Source organism: Fringilla coelebs (genome assembly GCF_963513975.1).
Source record: "Fringilla coelebs genome assembly, chromosome: 13".
NCBI classification, from domain to species: Eukaryota; Metazoa; Chordata; class Aves; order Passeriformes; family Fringillidae; genus Fringilla; species Fringilla coelebs.
The window spans coordinates 4079109-4099484 of NC_140039.1; the positions used below are offsets into that span (position 1 = coordinate 4079109).

Genomic DNA, 20376 nt, shown 5'->3' on the forward strand with positions numbered 1-20376 from the left:
AAGCAGAAATACCAAATGCAAAGAAGTTTCTTTTAGGGGCTGGAAATAACATTTGATTTTGCATTTGCAGCTTCTCTGCCCGTTATCCTTTTCAGATATATGAAGAATTAAAACCCAGCCTCAGTTCCATGACTGCCAGGCCCTGAAAAGAAGCCCAAGGTATCAGAATTTCTTATAGCCTGTGGAGAAAGAGATGCAAAGAGTTTCAGTGCCTGAGCCACTCTTGCAGAAAGGTGAGCACAGCAATCCCAGGTTTTCATAGGCACCATGTGTGGCAAAGGCAGATCCAGAGATTAGCACACATAAATCACTCACCCAGGGAGGGAAAAAAAGCCTCCTCCCCTGCCAGCTAAGACAACCACCACAAAATGCATGTTTTTACAAGGGCTATTCAAAGAAATAGCATGAGTGGGGAGAGTGAGTCACGGGCCAGCCAGCTTCACACACTGCAGCTACTCACAGGGAGAAGAAGACAAAGGGAATTAGGACTTAGATGATTTTTTTTTTTCAAATAACCAAGAAGCATTAGCAAAACCAGCTGCTGCACTGTAATATTTCTCAACTGCTCTGTTATGCCTTCACAGTCCTTTCCAGCAGGAGTTTTCTCTTTCTGACTTGCATTGGCTTTGCTGTTGTTGGCACGCTGGCTCAGTAGACATCAGGCAAATAAACTTTTCAACAACATAAAGACTTTTCAAACTGTATCTCTTAAACCCTATCCCCTTGAGAGGCTGGGAAGTGGCTGCTTAATTCTTTACAGGTTTGCTTGTGCCTCCCTTCTCTATTTCTGTGACTGGCTTCCTTTAGTTCCCAAAAAATAAACAAGCCCCTGAGCAGTTATCCCCACCTAAATCACACTTTGCACCTATTTCCTAACCATGGATTTTTTTGTATTTGTTGACAAACCTAGTGGATTTCACACTTGGCTTGCAGGGGATTAAATTCACTGCCTGGTGGGCTGGAGTCAGTGTTTTACAATGACAGGAGTTTATTTTGTGTAGAAAAAATAATTCAACAGAACTCTCGTCTTCAGATGACAAAGCACTGATGTACTTCCACACTTACAGGTTCTTCTCCAAATTTATTTCCACAATCTCCCAGCTTTAAGGTCATCCCAACTAGGCCAGTTTTATTCCATTTACTTTTGTGTTTCACCTGGAATAGAGTCAATTCACCTCCTGTTTTAGAGAGTCCTGTGCCATTAAATGGCCACTTTGCAGGGTTTTACACTTCAATAATCAGACAACATCTGCACATCCACCTTCCTGCTCAGCAGAACTGCTACACACAGACAGCAAATAATCACATTCTAGCCATGAATTTCCTTCCTACCAGGGCTTGCAACTCAGCCCAACTTTTGAAAAGTTCTCTTGTTAGATTTGCAGGTCTAGCATTTTCTAGCATTTTACCAGAACCACTCCTATTTATCCAGTAAAAGAGAATTATTTTAAGGTTGGTGTGTAACAATTAAATGACTAAAATTCGTCACCACACCTGGAGGACAACAAAAAGTTTTCCTGCACATGAAAATAACAAACTCAGTAACTCACAAGGAGCTTTTGCTTTGTGAAATATCACATGGAGGAAAAGCTTTGGCGTCCCAGACTCAACACTACAAAATGCAATAACTCAGCACTAATTTACAGCACATTATTTAATACTCAGAGTGGGGTTTTTAAAGGTTGAGAGACCAAGAAAACAGAAACTCATCCTAAAATTTATTTTTTTTAAAATGTTTTGATCTCCAATCTTAAAAGTGAGACACTTTTCTCTTGGCTCATTTTTTATTGCATGTATAACAATGCAGACTTTTTTGATGTCTCTTCATGAGGTCAGGCACAACTTTAATTTACAATTTACAAGATTTTACTTTCCAACTAACTTGACCTTAAATCAACTAAGAGAAGTCACTGCTAAGGAGAAATGATCACTGAAGAGATAAGAGAGAGCCAGTCCTTATCTCCTCAAGCACTAAGTGGCTCATCTTGGAATCAAAGTTTTAACTCCAGAATTGGTCATTAATTTTTATCACTCTGAAGATCTCAGGTGGTTTCTCCAATTCCATAAAAACAACCATCCTGCATGGCAGATTTCAGCTGGGAGCCAGGTTTTAATGTGTTCCAAAAAAAGTGCTGGAAAAAGGAAACTTCAGGAGAAGCTGAACTACAGTGAGGGAAACACCAGCACTTTGCAGAGATGTTCTTTAAAGTGCAAACAAAAATATTCAACCAGAAAGAGAGCTCAGGCCAGCAAGAGCCAGGTTAATGTTCATTTTAAAAGGTCTCAAATCCTGTTTTATAAATTAGTGTCAACCAAAACTCAGCAGCGACCTGGATGCAAATCTTTAAACATGACAAGATTATTTCATGGTTCACAAAGGAAGAAACCCTGAGCCACAGTGAAAATTGAAGTTGCTCACAGTTTTCCATATGAGATTTCCACCCAGGAGCATGTCTTAAAATTGATGTTCTGCTCTTAAAATTTGTGGTGCTTTCATTTCCTCTGCGACTTGGCAACTGCTGGCATTGAAGAGAGGCTGTGCCAAAGCTGCAGGATTTTCCAGTCAGCTTCATTTATTACCATTTCCTACTTATATTTCCTATATTCCACCTATATTTATATGAAATTTGGTCCCAAAGTTGAAAAGAAGCTGTGCAGAGGGGTTTTGGGGTGAGAATCAGCACTTGGGGGATGTGAGAATTGTGAGAATTGTCCTCATGGGCTCTGGAATGCCCTCAGAGAAATCCAGGAGATGGTTCCAGAGGAATTCTGGATTTTCAGGAGCAGGCAAACGTGGTTAACAATGAAAACAATCCAGTGGACAGCATTTCACAGGCTCCAGGATGAGCAGAGCACATTGATCCCTAATGAAGTGACTTAATTAACTTAATTGAGGGGGTGCTGAGGCAGCCCTGCCCCAAGACATTCACAGCACCTCTGGGCCAGGCTGCAACAATTGGTGTTTATTGAAATCTGGCACTGATTTGGCCAGCAGCAAAATTTCCTCTTCTTTAAAATTTGATTTTATTTGAACAAGCACTCATATACTCTTGGACTGAGAAGCACATTGTAGAATTTATGGTTTTAATTAGAATTAAGTTCATCAGCCTGTTTGCCTGTGTTGTGTAATTTCTTATTCTTCAGAAAGCATCTTGAACAGCCTGCTCATTCTTCCTTGTGGCAAAGTAAATTGGAATGGAAGAGATTTAATCCCCTGAATTTCATTACTTCTCCTTTACTGGGGATTTTTTTTCTTCATAGGACGAAGAGTCAACAGAATTTGAAACTCTTTCTACAAGAGAACTGCTTCCCCCAAAATAAAGATTTTACAGCTTCAGTCTAGCAGTTCCCTTCAAAATTTTGGTGTGCTGTGCTCATCATTAGCCAAAATCACTTTCAAATGTTCAAGAAAAGACAATTTAACATCATTTACCACCAGAGAACAAATCAAATCAACATTTCATCACCTTGTTTAGGTGCTGATCTAACCAGGGCAGTGAAAATGAAGCATGAAGAAGAGCAGGGCCCCTCTGCAACTGGAATGGAGCTGGATTCTCACTAAAAGAGGAAAAGCCAAACAGCCCAGAGCCCCCCTGGCAGAGAAGAGCTGATATTGATCACCTCACTGATCAATACTGCTCACAGGGAGGAAAAGCAGACAGCAATTATTGCCTGCAGAAGCTTCCAGAAGAACAGAGTGCACATTAGTGCTGCTGCAGGTTTGTCCAGGTTCTTCCTGCAAAGCCTCTTCCCCTCACATGAAAATAGATTTATTCCTATTATAGATTATTATAGATTAATAGATTTATTCCTATTATAGACTATTATAGGTAATAGATTTATTCCTATTATAGATTATTATAGACATTGATTATTCTAGATAATAGATTTATTCCTATTATAGATTATACTAGACATTGATTATTATAGAAAATAGATTTATCCCTATTATAGATTATTCTAGACATAGATTATTATAGATAATAGATTTATTCCTATTATAGATTATTATAGATAATAGATTTATTCCTATTATAGATTATTCTAGACATAGATTATTATAGGTAATAGATTTATTCCTATTATAGATTGCTATAGGTAATAGATTTATTCCTATTATAGATTATTCTAGACATTGATTATTATAGGTAATAGATTTATTCCTATTATAGATTATTATAGATAATAGATTTATTCCTACTATAGATTAATATAGACATTGATTATTATAGGTAATAGATTTATTCCTATTATAGATTGTTATAGACATGGATTATTATAGATAATAGATTTACTCCTATTATAGATTATTATAGAGAATAGATTTATTCATACTATAGATTATTATAGATAATAGATTTATTCCTATTATAGATTATTCTAGACATAGATTATTCTAGATAATAGATTTATACCTATTATAGATTATTCTAGACATAGATTATTATAGGTAATAGATTTATTCCTATTATAGATTATTATAGACATTGATTATTATAGATAATATTTATTCCTATTATAGATTATTATAGGTAATAGATTTATCCCTATTATAGATTATTATAGACATTGATTATTACAGATAATAGATTTATTCCTATTATAGATTGCTATAGGTAATAGATTTATTCCTATTATAGATTATTCTAGACATAGATTATTATAGATAATAGATTTGTTCCTATTATAGATTATTATAGGTAATAGATATATCCCTATTATTCCTGTTACTTTCCATGTTAGAGCTACAGCAGACTGACTGTGACATTTTACATGAGATTTAAACGCTAGCAATGTTTTGACACTAAGAAAGCAATTTGGTTTAGAAAAAATAACCTTTAATTGTAAATTAATTTGTGCCTGACCTCATGAAGAGACATCAAAAATAAACCTATGGAAAAAAAAAAATATATAAACCAACAAAACCTGTTGCTAACCCAAATGCCATTATCCCATTTCTTTCAGTGGCTTTTTTTTCCCCCCATATATTTGACACTTCAAACAAAAATGATACCTGGATACCAACCAACTGTCCTTCCCTCCAAAAAAATAAATGTTTGCACAAGCCCCTCCCTGCCCTGAAGGGACAAACACACATTTATTCAGACAGCTCCTGAAACAGGAGTGCACATCACTCTCTGATGTCAGTCCCAGGAAGATCATTTGAATATAATTAATGATAATAATTGAAATTATCACTGAAGGTATCAGGGGAAAGGCGAGGAGCTCATGTTTTGGTAGCACACAGAGGCACCACTTCACAGGTACTTCTAAACCCTTCCAAAAGCAGCAAAAGGCATCAGCAGGGAAAAAAAAATAAAATTACCATTGTTCAAAGAGCCAGGAAACATTACTTGATAAATGGAGAAACATGATGACACTAATTGACACCATGAGAAAACTCAAAAAGAATAAAAGCAAGAAAACAATCTCAAAAAGAAAAGAGCAAGAAAACAATTTAATCTCTTAATCTCTTAAGAAAGAAATTCCAGGGCAGGCCTGAATCTGTCAAAATTAATTTCTCCAGAAATGCACCAGATTAAAAATAAGAAGGAAAACAAAAAAAAGCTCACAGTCACAGAAAAGTCTCAGATATTAATTTTGGGCTACCCATCAGCAATGATTTCTTTAGGAAGTTTTCATAACACCAAATAAAATTAAATTCTGAATAATGCTTGGCTCACAGAGCAAAACTGCCAAGTTACAGAATTTGCTGTTACAATATTGTTGTAGCTGGGTTTTTCTGTTTTGCTTGGGGTTTTTCTTTTTGGCTTTTCCTATGTTATTGTTTCAGCATCAAATCCACTGCATAATATAATGCAGAATCAGAAACAAGCAGGATATTTTTAATAGAAAAACCCACTGGAAATTCTGAATTTTCTTCCAAATTAGGACAAGCACAAAGTTCCTTTTTAATACCAGCTTGCTCCTCAAGAAATGACTGAAAAATGCTCAGGCACAAACCTCAGATAAGTGCAGAAATGAGAAAATTGGCTTGTCTGTATTTTCTCTGAGTATTTTACTAGCATGAATCCTTTTTTTTTTCATTTATTAGGATTGTTTGGGATGCAAAAAAGGGATTTTGGAATTGCCAAACAGGCCTCACTCACTGGCTACAAGAACCTGTCACAGAAACTGCAGTTACCAGACTTTTTGTGAGAGACACCAACTGGAAATCCAACATTACTGAAGTGAAATAACTCAGATATAACGACTGCTGGCACCACACCTGGCATTTAAATTCACATTCAAGTACAGGAACTCTGCCACAGATTTGGTTTTTATGACCCTCTTGGATTGCAGCTTCTACCCCTTCTTGTTTTTTAATCAGCAAAACCAAGTGAGAATTTTATTTCTGCTGTGTGTTCTGGAATCTTCTTTCATCCTGATGAAAGCAGGAAGGGCAGTAAAGAACCCAAGTAATTCAGGAATGGAAATGCAAAGGAAGAAAAGTGTATTTACACTTGTGTCTTATTGCTGAGAGAAATGAGAATTGCAGAGAGCAGTGAGTGGGGAAAAGCTGTGAATTAGGAGGAGAAAACTTTGAATTAGAAATTTTGGGTGGATTAGGAGGAGAAAACTTTGAATTAGAAATTTGGTGTGGATGAGGAGGAGAAAGCTTTGAATTAGAAATTTTGTGTGGATTAGGAGGAGAAAATTTGAATTAGAAATTTTGTGTGGATTAGGAGGAGAAAACTTGAGATTGAATCAGAAATTTGGTGTGAATGAGGAGGAGAAAGCTTTGAATTAGAAATTTTGTGTGAATGAGAAGGAGAAAACCTTGAATCAGAAATTTGGTGTGGATTAGGAGGAGGAAACTTTGAATTAGAAATTTGGTGTGGATTAGGAGGAGAACACTTTGAATTAAAAATTTGGTGTGGATTAGAGGAGAAAACTTTGAATTAGAAATTTTGGGTGGATTAGGAGGAGAAAACTTTGAATTAGAAATTTGGGGTGGATTAGGAGGAGAAAACTTTGAATTAGAAATTTTGGGTGGATTAGGAGGAGAAAGCTTTGAATTAGAAATTTGGTGAGAATGAGGAGGAGAAAACTTGAGATTGAATTAGAAATTTGGTGTGAATTAGGAGGAGAAAGCTTTGAATCAGAAATTTGGTGTGGATTAGGAGGGGAATACTTTGAATTAGAAATTTTGGGTGGATTAGGAGGAGAAAACTTTGAATCAGAATTTTGTGTCAATTAGGAGGAGAAAACTTGAGATTGAATTAGAAATTTCAGAGGGAAAGCATCCTCACATCTTCACCACCTTTGCAGGGTTAATCTGGAGCACGTGGGGAGCAAACCAGTTGGGTTTAGGGATGCATTGCCATGGACCAGTCCTGAGCAGCCCAGCCAAGCTGTCACCTGGCAATAATTCACTTTTCTGCCCCCAATTCACCCCTCCAGCCCCAAAGAAGAGCCCAAGGATGCTCAGGCTGCCTCTGCTTTAAGCCCAGCAGTTAAACCTGACTGCAGGCTGAGCCAGGCTCGAGTTTAAAAGTTGAGCTTTGCAGGAAGGAGCCTGAGTGATGTGGAAAACAGAAATTCTGAGCTTCCATCACAGCCCAGAGGAACAGACCCAGGGGAAACAGGGCTGGATGCTGACTGGGGAGTTTCCCACAGCTCCCCTGGCCCTCCCAGCCCGGGGCATCACAGCCCAAACTGCACAGAAAGATCCAACTGGGCAGAAAAACCAACAGAATGTTCCAGAGAAGCCAAATTAGAGCCAGATGCAGAAGGAGCAGATGCCTGAACTGTGCTGTCAGTTCAAGGCAGGATAGGAAAGCTTGCTGGTGTTATTATTTATTAATTATCATGTTAAGGATGTCACAGAGAACATTTATGATTTAAGAAGTAGGTGTTATGTTGATTAAAAATCCTGCCATTTGTATCAGTTTTAAACCCATTTCAATGTATTAAAATTTTAAACATATTTTAAAAATATCTATTAAATGTTGAAGTTAATTAAGTTTTAAATGCATTAAAACTTTTAAATGTATTAAAATATTATGGTCAACAGCACAGCTCTGGAACAGGAATTAAACAGTGCAAGTAAAAAAAAAAGATTTTCACTAAGGGAAAGGTCTCTCATATCTTACTGCAAATTGTGCTCCTTAAATCTGGGCAAACACACTTGGTGCTGATAATGTGGGGGGAGGTTTCATGGAAATTCAGGCTACATATCCAAAAATGTTGTGTTTAAAAGTCACTCCCCTACAGAACGTGCACAACTTATCCAGATTCTCTTTGAGGCAAGCTCAAAACTTAGGGAAAAAAAATTCTCTTTAAAGCACTTTTACACACACACACACATCATGAAAGCAGCAAAGCATTCAGGTGAACTAAAAATAATTTAAAAAAAAATTAGAAAAATTTAAAACACAAGAGCAGCACAACACTTTTCCTGAGCACAACAAAACACTCTTGGCAAAGTGTTCCATGAAATGCACATTTGAACAGAGAACCTTTTAAAACCAGGCACAAGGTTGAGTGGATGCAGGTTTATTAGTGAAATATCAGGGATTTATATTTGGAATTACAACCCTGTTATGAGGTTACTGGGTAAACAGAAGGTTGGATGGCATCTAACTTTGCAAGTCTATTTTTCTTTATAGTTCTGGGTAATTTTACTAGACAGGAGGAAAGGGAATTCTGCAGTCACCAGAAGCCATTTTTATTGTCTCCAAACACATCAATAATCCACAAAATCTCTCTGAGTGGTGAAAAGCAGAAAAATGGAACATTCCCATCCCAAACCAGGCCATGCACACCTGGTGAAACCTCTCAGTGCTTTTCCTGCAGTCTTTAGAGGGTCATGGGAATATCTCAAATCAAAGGAGCACCAACCTTAGCAAACCCAATTTGGGGAACTCCATTTTGGGGAACATTCTGCCAAGAGCAGCCCCAGAAACCCCAAAAAATTCATTTTGCAGAGCTCCCAACCCCCAGCTGCAGCGTGAGGAAAAAGAGCTTGAAACACAAGGGAAGAGGAGCTCAAGACAGGAGAGTAATTCTGCAGAAAAGATATTAAAAGCACTCTCTTGTGCACCTAAAAAATGTAAGAATTGCCCTAGATGATGAGCTGAGAGACTCATGGAGGAGCACAAAAGAACCTCTTTGTTTTTCAGAGCCAAAATGGAACGTTTCTCAGTGGCAAAATGTAACAAATAACTGGTTTTTAACCCAAAGGTGCTCCAGAACTTCCATAAATATTCTGCCTGTCTGCCTGTGCCATTCAGAAACCCAGATCCAGATTCTGAACTGGTTCACTGCTGAAGGAGAGGGATTTTCCCAAAAATGCAGCAATCCCAGAGGGAGGAATCAAGCAAGCCCCCTGGTTGGATGGCAGCTGCCCTGATTTGAAAGCACGAGTTCTGCAAGTTCTTTGTATGTCAGATTTTCCACCTCTGAGCAGTGATTTCACTGCAGAAACTCCATTGAAATACCCCAGGATTTGTGAAAGGACACAAATTCTGGGCTTTGAGCAGAACTTTGAACTTCAATAAGTTGCAGCAAACTCCCACCAGACTCTGTATTTTTGTAGAGAGCATCTAAAACCTCATTGACAAACACCTATTGTGAAGCTGCAAAAGGGATTTATGGATTAATACCTGCTAAATAATACATTACTAATTTTAATTGGTTTTACATTTTACATTAGCTACGTGAAAGTCACTGAAAGTCAGGCCTGGCAAAATGTAAAATATAATATAATATAATATAATATAATATAATATAATATAATATAATATAATATAATATAATATAATATAATATAATATAACAATATAATATTTATTAATATTTATTAAGAATAATTAATAATAATAATCTTTAATTATTCTTGCTCTTAATGAGTGGCATGTGTTAAAGGGTGCTTGTTTTTCCTTCTTGGATCCCTCTCATCCTATATATATCTATATAAGAGGGATATACATATATACACACACACACACTTTATATTTATATTTATATTTATATTTATATTTATATTTATATTTATATTTATATTTATATTTATATTTATACTTATATTTATACTTATATTTATATACGAGAAACAGATATACCTAGAAATACCTAGAATTTTTTCCAGGTATGCCCACGCTGATGTCAGAATGAATTAGGCATTTTACAGCTGTTTCCAGCATCTGCTACAATTATTTTTCAAAGGTTAAACGTGAAACAGAGAGCCAAGTCATCATGATCCACCCCAAACTTTATTAAGAAGCACTTTGGAGCCCTTTCCAGCTGAAATAAAAAAGCTCCAGATGTTGCACAGGCTGCAGGGACTGCAGAGTCACTGCTTCAGAAGCATCCCTGGGATACAGCTGTGCCAAAGTTAAATGGGTAGGGATACTGGCAGAGGGAGGAAGGAACACAAATCACTGTTAAATCCAATATTAGGAGACACCTGTCTGGTTTTTTATGGAGCACAGCTCAATGTTGAGTTTGCTGGCCATGAGATCAAACATCCCCAAGTTTCTGCCCACATTCCATTTTTTGTCACTGGGCAGGTGAACAGCATTTTCCTCCACCTCATATTATAATCCATCAAGCAGCATAATTACATTTTAATTGACCTACAATTGCAATTGAATTCCTCACACCACAGAACCCAAGTCACCTGCTTCCTTTAAGAATAATACTTAAAGACTCAGAGAGAGAAAGTTACAATTCATTTAAAAGAATGTCTGAATCCTTGTGTCAATGGCTCTGTAAATGAAATGCCACTGCTTAATTCTATCATTTGATTAAAGATTAATTAATTTTATTTGCTTACCTCAGCAGCCTGTGTCTCCTGGTGCAATAAAGTCAGACCTGTCAAGTCTTCCAAGAAGGAATGTGAAGAATTAAAAACTTTGGCGAGGAAATTGAACCCTTCTCGTTCGTACTGCTCAAGGACCTGCCAGGACACAAACAGAGAAGCATTTCAAATGTAATGCCCATCACCTGATTCACCCTCCTTTTGGGCTCATAAAATAAAAGCAGAATCTTTCTGAGCACTCAGAAAATGCCTGGATACTGCAAACAGGTAAAAATGACAGAGAACAGAACAATCATTTTCCCCAGCTCAGTGTCTCCAGTGAGGAAAGGTGGAAGCAAGAGGGAAGAGGAATGGGGTTTAAGATTTCCTGCTTTAAATCCATTTTTTATGACAGATGCTAGGGCAAGAAGGAAAACTTGGCAGCACAGCCATGAAAGGAGCGTTTGAGTGCCACAAAACACAGTGAAAGCCTGTTCCAGGGTCAGGGCAGGGAAAGAACCATGCTGGGACAGCCTGGAAAATTCCCTGAGTAGTGTCCAAGCACAACATCCCCCAGAGATCCAGGATTCTGAGGCTCTTGTATCTTGATTTTTCTGCTTTAATTTTCCTGGTTTATTTATATTTTTTTTTATTTGGACAATTTTACAAGCTCCTACAAGAACTGTGAGGTTTTAGTTTCTCTTCCCTGAGCATGAAGAAGTTTATTTCAGCTTTAGGGAAGGAGCTGCCAGGCTGATTCCAAGGCAGATTGAGGGAAGGGAAGATAAATATCAACCATGACCCCAATCCTCCACCTTTTGGAAAATGGAAGGAACTGATGCCTGAGCAGTCCCAGGATGCATTATTTCCTTATTTTTGTTCCCAGTTCTCATCGTTTCACCCCCTGCTCTCAGATGCAGCAGCTGAGCTGGGTGCATTCCTAACAGAACTTCTGCAGAACCCCAAGGGGCAGGGCAGGGTGTGTGCAGGGACCTCAAAGAAACAGAAAGGAGCAGAATGTGTGACAGGGACAGGATCACCAGGGGCAGCCTGGATCCAGGAGAGGCAGGATCTCCACAAGGATGGGAGCACTCCCATCAGCATCCATCAAATCACAAGTTACTCTCACAAGCACCTCACTCCTTCCTGGCTTAACAATTCCTGTTGCTGCCAAACACCCAATTGATAAAACATTCATTGATAAAACATTCATTGATAAAACATTCATTGATAAAACATTCTTCAGCAAAACACATCCCATGAGCTCTCACACTGGAATTCAGCCTTGGTAAAAACCATATTTATATTGACAGGACTCTGAGCTTGCTGATAAAAACAGACTGGGATCCTCGCTCAGCTCCTCATGCAATGCATAATCAGGTTCCAAAAAACACAAACAAAGAACTGAAACACCACTATGAAAAGGAAGACAGGTATAAAAGGTGATTATCAAACATTTGGCACTGTCCTGACCACCTTTATTCTTCTAAAATAAACAAAACCAGCACTTCACGTTCTCTTCCTGAACCTACAGAAATTGTCCTTCACACTTGAAGGATTTATTTTGCCACAGGGGTTTGGTGTGTGTGTGTGTGTGTGTGTGTGTGCAATGACTGATAAATATAATCATGAATTAAAAAAGAAAAAAAGGATTTAAAAAAACATTATTAGGAGGACTTCTTTGTATTTTTCTTGTTTTGTTTTTTTTTTTTTTTTTTATTCCTGAGATAAATCAAACATGAGCATTCACAATGCAACACAGAGAACTGAACAGCTTCCGCTTTTTTTTTTTTTTGGAGCTGTGTCCTCTCAATATTATCCACTAAATATGGTGGGATTGCACTGTGGATTTACACATTCCATGAGAATTCTGGGTTCCAAAATCCCACTGAACCAACCCAAGTGCAGCAGCCTCTTGCACTGACACCAATTTCTCAAAGCCTGGAGTGTGGGACGGAATTCCTCACGCTGGCAGGGGATTTTGGCTTTTTTTTTTGGCTTTTTTTTTCCACCCCCAAGGATTTTGGAGGATCCACAACCCAAATTTTTGGTGCTGCAGGACAGATCAGAGCTGCTGGCCCACTGAAACCATCCCCAGGCTGCACAGTGAACTTCAGCATTATCTGAAATTCTTACAGCACCTCAGAAACCCACAGAGACAACACCACCACTGAGGTGTTCTGCTCTCTTCCCAGGGGCAAAACTTATGAAAAGATGTAAATCACCTTGGACCATGCAAATGTGATGGGCAGAGCAAGGAATTGAGAGCAACCTTCCTACATTCCTTAAATCCAAGTGCCTTTTGTGCTGTCATCAGTGTGACAATGCCAGGAAGTCTCTTATTAAGTGTCTTCTAAAGTATTGATATTAAGAAAATGTAAAAAATTAATAAATCATTAAATATAAAGAAATTAAATCAAAATGTATATACAACTTCCCAAATTAAAATTTACATTCTATATATAATATATATAATATAATATCATTTATATACTATAATATTTATAAATATTAAATTATTTTATATATTTTTTATTACTATATATAGTATAATATATAATATATATTTTATATATTATATATATTATATAATATAATATATATTTATATAATATAAAAATATTTATATATTTTATATAATATATAAAATATTTATATATTTTATATATTATTTTACTATAAATATGATGTATTGTTATATGCATTCATATAATATAATGAATATAATATATAATATACAATATAATATAATATAATATAATATAATATAATATAATATAATATAATATAATATAATATAATATAATATAATATAATATAATATATATAATATAATATAATATAATATAATATAATATAATATAATATAATATAATATAATATAATATAATATATATTATATATATTATATATATAATATATAATATATATATTATATATTATATATATAATATATATATAACACATAATATAGCATATATAATTAAATACACAATATGTAATGTAATGTAATGCAATATATAATATATATTATATAACATAAAATATAGAATAATATTATAGAATTATATTTATTATTTATTATTTATATACTATATTATTTTATATAATATTTCTAAACATACTAAATTATATACATATAAATGATTATATAAAAGCACATTAATATATATTAAAAATAATACATATATTAATAAAATTAATGCAATATTAATAAAGTCATGGATCCAGGAGTTGGAGGTACATTACTTTTAGATTTTTTTTTGTACTGGTACACATTAACCTGACCAAATCTCTTGCTATGAAAAGATTTAAACATTTCTCTTCCCCCTGTGTGACAGAGACCTTCCACGGTGCCACCATGGCAAATTCAGCTTTGGGTAACAAATCTGACCATACACACAGGACTTTAAAAACCTAAAGCACATTTTTTCCCCCTAGCAGCAACCCCAGAAGCCTGAAAAAGCTGATTAAAAAGTTCTCTTGCTGATTTAACCACTTGTTATCCACAATGAGGACAGCCTGCTGAATACAATTTGTGAGGAGGTTTTAAATCCAGAATTCCAGGCACATGAGCCAACAAAAGTCACATCAGAGAGGCAAAAAACCACCTGCCTGAGCAGGTACCTCTGAGGAAGATATCCACTATAATGAAATAATATTAATTTATCTCCCAAGAGAGAGGATGGAAACTTTGCACTGCCCACCTCTGACCTCTCCTCCCCAAATTCAGGAGCAGCTTCTCTCTGCCACATGGAACAGGGCACAGATTTGTTCAGCAGCCCTCAAAACAAGCAAAAAGGAGGCAAAATCATCTCAGATTCCTGTGCCAGGAGACCACCCAGGCAGCAATCACCCAGGAATAAAACCAGTCTGAACAACAAATAAATGCAAAATAACTCTAAAAAATGTTTCCAGATTTAATAAGCGACCAATTTGTTGCTGCATGGGAAGGAAATTTTCTCCTGTTTAATCCCCAAAGGCCCAAGGCTGGCATGAATTTGCTTTTACACTTCTGAACCATTTCTCACCACCCTTGGTCCCACTGAGATGCTCCCAAGGAACAGCAACACTTGAGAGATGTTCTCGATTTCAAACCAGGCACTGGCTGCCCACAGATGCACAAAAATCCCACCTGAATTTATCCAGGAATAAACCCAGCCCTTCAGGAGTGTGTCACTATGCAGCAATTCATTTTCCAGGCAGAAAAAAACCAAATAAAACCATCACAAAGAACCAGAAATACATAATTCTTGCACCCAGCCTGGCAGGAAAGGATTTATTAAGGAACTCTTATTTTTTTCCTCACCTGCAGGTCACTTTTCAGAGCTTAGGAGAGCTGGAAAACACCAATTCCTTTCTGGATTCCCTGGCTGCTACAAACACTGCCCCACATTTTCACACCACCTCTCCTGACATGCAAATCTCCCAGGTTGATGCCACAACCTCGATTTCAGCCTCCACTTCCCAGAGGAGCTCCAGAATTGGATTTTTTTTTTTTACACAGAGGCATTTGAATAGAACAAATCAAGCTGTGGATGCCCAGCATCCCATCAGGACCAAACCCAAAGATTTGTGAGTAAATGACATTTCATGAGAAATCTTTTCATTCTGGCCTGTTTACTGAAGTTTAAAAAAAAAAACAAAACCCAAATCTCATGGCAGAAGGGAAGAAAAAAATCCAGGCTTGGAGTTGCTCTGAAATGAGAACCAGATGTGCAGGCTTGGTGTTATATTCTTGTTACCAGCATTCTGCACAAAGTCCTCTCAATTGCTGGGTACAGAGACACCCAGAGAGAGAATCTGGCTCCAGGATTGCTTTCCAGCAGAAAAGTTAATATCTGCTTAAGCAAAAACACAGAAACCAAGCTCCAAACCCAAAGAAACTGGCTACTGATGCAAAATTGGTTCTTGTTTTATTTCTGTCACATCAATTTCAAACTTTTTTTTTACCAGTATTTACATTTGGTTTGGCTTTTTTTTTTTTTTTTTTCCCTTTTCAAAGTAGGTTGCATCTGCACAGCTTGAACCAGGGCTGTTTACTTTCCAGGAAAAATAAAACAAGGAATGAATGCTACCAGCTGGATTATTTGCACTAAAGATTTCTGGGTAATTTACCCCCAAAACAAGTTCCTGGATTATTTATACTAAATCAGATTTCTGGGAAACTTACCCCCAAAATAAATTCCTGGATTATTTATACTATGTCAGATTTCTGGGTAATTTCCCCCCAAAAGAAATTCCTGGATTATTTATACTAAGTCAGATTTCTTGGTAATTTTCCCCCCAAAATAAATTCCTGGATTACTTCTACTAAATCAGATTTCTGGGTAATTTACCCCCAAAACAAGTTCCTGGATTATTTACAATAAAAAAGATTTCTGGGTAATTTACCCCCAAAATAAATTCCTTGATTATTTATACAAAATCAGATTTTTGGGTAATTTACCCCCCAAAATAAATTCCTGGATTATTTATACTAAGTCAGATTTCTTGGTAATTTTCCCCCCAAAATAAATTCCTGGATTACTTACATTAAATCAGATTTCTGGGTAATTTACCCCCAAAACAAGTTCCTGGATTATTTACAATAAGAAAGAATTATGGGTAATTTACCCCCAAAACCAAGTTCCTGGATTATTTATACTAAATCAGACTTCTGGGTAATTTACCCCCAAAACAAATTCCTGGATTATTTACAATAAATCAGATTTCTGGGTAATTTACCCCCCAAAAACAAGTTCCTGGATTATTTATATTAAGTCAGATTTCTGGGTAATTTACCCCCAAAACCAAGTTCCTGGATTATTTACACTAAATCAGATTTCTGGGTAATTTACCCCCAAAACAAATTCCTGGATTATTTACACTAAATCAGACTTTTGGCTAATTTACCCTCAAAATAAATTCCTGGATTATTTACACTAAATCAGACTTTTGGCTAATTTACCCTCAAAATAAATTCCTGGATTATTTACACTAAATCAGATTTCTGGGTAGTTTACCCCCAAAGTAAATTCCTGAATTATTTACTAAATCAGATTTCTGCGTAATTTACCCCCAAAACAAGTTCCTGGATTATTTACACTAAATTTTTGGGTAATTTATCCCCCAAAACCAAGTTCCTGGATTATTTATACTAAATCAGATTTCTGGGTGATTTACCCCCAAAATAAATTCCTGGATTATTTACACTAAATCAGATTTCTGGGTAATTTACCCCCAGAATAAATTCCTGGATTATTTATGCTAAATCAGATTTCTGGGTAATTTACCCCCAAAACAAGTTCCTGGATTTAAACCCTCTCTCAAAGGGGGCAGGCACTTCACTAAGCATTTCAGAGTCACCAAAAATCCCAATATTCAAGGCTCTGTTTAGAAACTGGATAGGCCTGGATATATTTTTACACCCTGTTAACTCCCTGCCTATCACAGGCCATACAGCCAGGATAGAAAATTACTGTTCACCTGCTGAAAAGACATTTGGAAAATAAGACAGATGGGATAAAGTCCTGCCAGCTCCATTCTTCGAAATTCAATGTATTTGCTGTTGAAACAGCAATTTAATGAAAGTTTTATGCTGTGAAGAATCCTCCTGAAGGAGAAGAGAACAAGCTGAGCCACTGAGTTAATATTCAACATCCATAATTCTGGTTTCCTTTAAAATTTCCTCATTCCCAGGCTCTTGCCTTTTCACAGAGTTCTCCATTTTTATCACCATCTGATCCTAAAAAATTGTCAAGAAAAGTCTAACAAGGTGATGCTGTAACCCAGCCATGAAAAAGAAGGCAATAAAAAATAAAATTGCACTTTTGTGAGGATCATGGAAGGATTTTTTCAGGCCCTTTCCATTCATGGGTTTGGAATAGGAGAGCCTGAGAATTTTACATGAAAAAAAAGATAATACTTGAAAAATCACCTTAATTTGAATGACCTAAAACTTGTGCCTTCACTCAAGATTAGGTCAGAAGGACAAAGCTGTGCAGAAAGCTGTGCTCCAGGTGTGCACTGAACAAGGCATGCTGGAAACACTGGAAATTCAGAAACCATCAGACAAAAATGGCATCATTTTGGGCTCAGGTCCAAACCATGAAATCACACACACACACAGAGTTCTCTCCTTTCCTCCCCATCATCACTATTAAAAATGAAAGCAAATCAGTATAAAAGCTTAACTAATCCAAGCACAACGTGCTGAAAATTCATTTAAGGAGGAGATTGTTGTTTTAATTCAGAGTGGGGGAGGAGTGATACAAATGAGCTTTGCCTGGTGCTATTTCCTACCCTGATTTTGAACTGCAAGGGGCAGAAAATGGAGAATTAACTCACTGAAGAATCAGCTCTGAAAGGTCTCAATAGGGTTTTTTTACCTTGGGATTTTTCAGTTTCTTTTGAATCATGAGAAGGAGGAAAGTAGAGCTCTCAGAAATTTAAGAAATGCCAGTTTAAGCATGGCCTTGTCAACATTTAGCTCTTGGGAGATGCATGCATTGTTTTTTGGAATAATCTTGGTGTGCTTCATCAAGTAACCATCTTTGATAAGAACACCTGACAGATAAAACTTCCATTTTTTGCTGCTCTTTCCTTTCTTAAACATTCCTCCCAATTCATCTCAAATCCAGCAGCATCCCCAGATTCCAGCCTGTCTAAGGAAGCTTCACTGCACAGCACACACAGCATTCCCTGCCTGAAATCAGGAGTGCAGAGAGATGAAAGGAAAGGACCTGGAGAAAAATCAATTTTAGAGAGTGAGCAAGAGGCACAAAAGAAAACAAAAGGACCTGGAGAAAAATCAATTTTAGAGAGTGAGCAAGAGGCACAAAAGGGGATTTTGGTAGCCAGCACCCCCAGGTCCTGAGCTCTCTTCAGTCCCCTCATTGCTCACCCCTGGATGTTTAGAAAAGATAATTAAAATGAGAAACAACTTGCATAATTAAAAATATTGTGTCTCCAGGAATATCCACAGAATGCTTGGAATAACTGAATAACTTGGGAATGATAATAACTGAAAAACTTCCCAATGAGCTAGGGAATAGAAAGCACTAGGCTGCAAAAATGCAGAAATCTTATGGAAGGAAAAAAGAACAACTACAAACTGTTGATATCCAGGAAAATAAACAACTGATCTTTGGAGTTCCAAGTGGAATCCTAGAGAATGAGGGCTGGGATTGATGGTGGGGTGAGCACCACCACCATCATCATCATCATCATCACCCCAGCACCACACACTGAATATTCCTGCATTTTAATCCAGCTCAGTGTTCTCCAAGTTGGTTTTTGCAGTTATTCAAGCCAAAGTATTTTGAGTTTTAACTGGCAGAAAAGGAATTGTGTGACAGCTTCACAGAGAAATGACAAGACAGTGCAGATTATATTTAAGATAAATAATTAAAAATTATATTCTAGGAACATGTCAATATTAGGAAACTGCAGTGATGCTCTTTCCTCATTGATAGTCCTTTACTTTGTCCTAATTGTAGTTAGAATTTCATTGAATTGGAAGAAGAAATACTGGGAAAAATCCCAAACAAGACCCATAAAATTTCATTTAAATTTTAGAAATACAACCTGTCAGAAATTATTCCATTGCCTCAAACAATGGCAGGTTTTCTCTTTCCTTTAAACACTCCTAATTTGAAATTTAAATGTAACAACGGGAAAATTCATTTTTATTCATTTCTAAGAGAAGTCCTACATGGAACTCAGGATGCTGAAAATGTGCCTGGCTGTATCAACAATTCATTCTTCAAGTCTCAGTGAAATCTATCCAACATTAATTTGTACAGAGACTTGTCAAATACTCACACATGTGAATTCAGGAAATAAAGAGAGTTACACATGGACTCTGTTTCACTGACTTCACAGCACAGCTACAGACACAATTCCTTAAAACATCCTCTTACATTTTTGAAATATTCATTCCTGAAGGACAAACATATTTCCCTGTTTCCTCCATCAATTCTGTAAGCTCTGCAAATGATTTTTTTCTTTTTTTTTTTAGCACAGGAACCACCAAGGTTTTTTTCCCCCCATGACTTTTACATCCACACAATACTTGACTTGGGAAAGGTGTAATGGAAAAAGGTGGAATATGGAAAAAGGTGGAATGTGGAAAAAGGTGGAATGTGGAAAAAGGTGGAATGTGGAAAAAGGTGGAATGTGGAAAAAGGTGGAATGTGGAATAAAGGGGGAATATGGAAAAAAGGGGGAATAAGGAAAAAAGGGGGAATAAGGAAAAAGGGGGGAATAAGGAAAAAGGGGGGAATAAGGAAAAAGGGGGGAATAAGGAAAAAGGGGGGAATGTGGAAAAAGGGGGAATGTGGAAAAAGGGGGAATAAAGGTGGAATATGGAAAAAGGTAAAATATGGAAAAAGGTAAAATATGGAAAAAGGTAAAATATGGGAAAAGGTGGAATATGGGAAAAGGTGGAATATGGGAAAAGGTGGAATGTGGAAAAAGGTGGAATGTGGAAAAAGGTGGAATGTGGAAAAAGGTGGAATGTGGAAAAAGGTGGAATGTGGAAAAAGGGGGAATGTGGAAAAAGGGGGAATGTGGAAAAAGGGGGAATGTGGAAAAAGGGGGAATGTGGAAAAAGGGGGAATGTGGAAAAAGGGGGAATGTGGAAAAAGGGG

The 20376-nt window shown here is 36.7% G+C and overlaps 1 protein-coding gene across 3 annotated transcripts in view; it reads right to left on the reverse strand.

The window, feature by feature from the left end:
• Window positions 1-20376, reverse strand: part of ATG7 (autophagy related 7) — a 97000-nt gene that overhangs the window by 47889 nt on the left and 28735 nt on the right. For 2 of the 3 annotated variants that reach the window (XM_084214752.1, XM_084214753.1), the window contains exon 18: window positions 10781-10903. In XM_084214752.1, coding sequence (XP_084070878.1) covers window positions 10781-10903 — 123 coding nt within the window. Of the gene's footprint in view, window positions 1-10286; window positions 10357-10780; window positions 10904-20376 lie in introns of those variants that run through there. The other variant, XM_084214751.1, reaches the window with a different exon arrangement.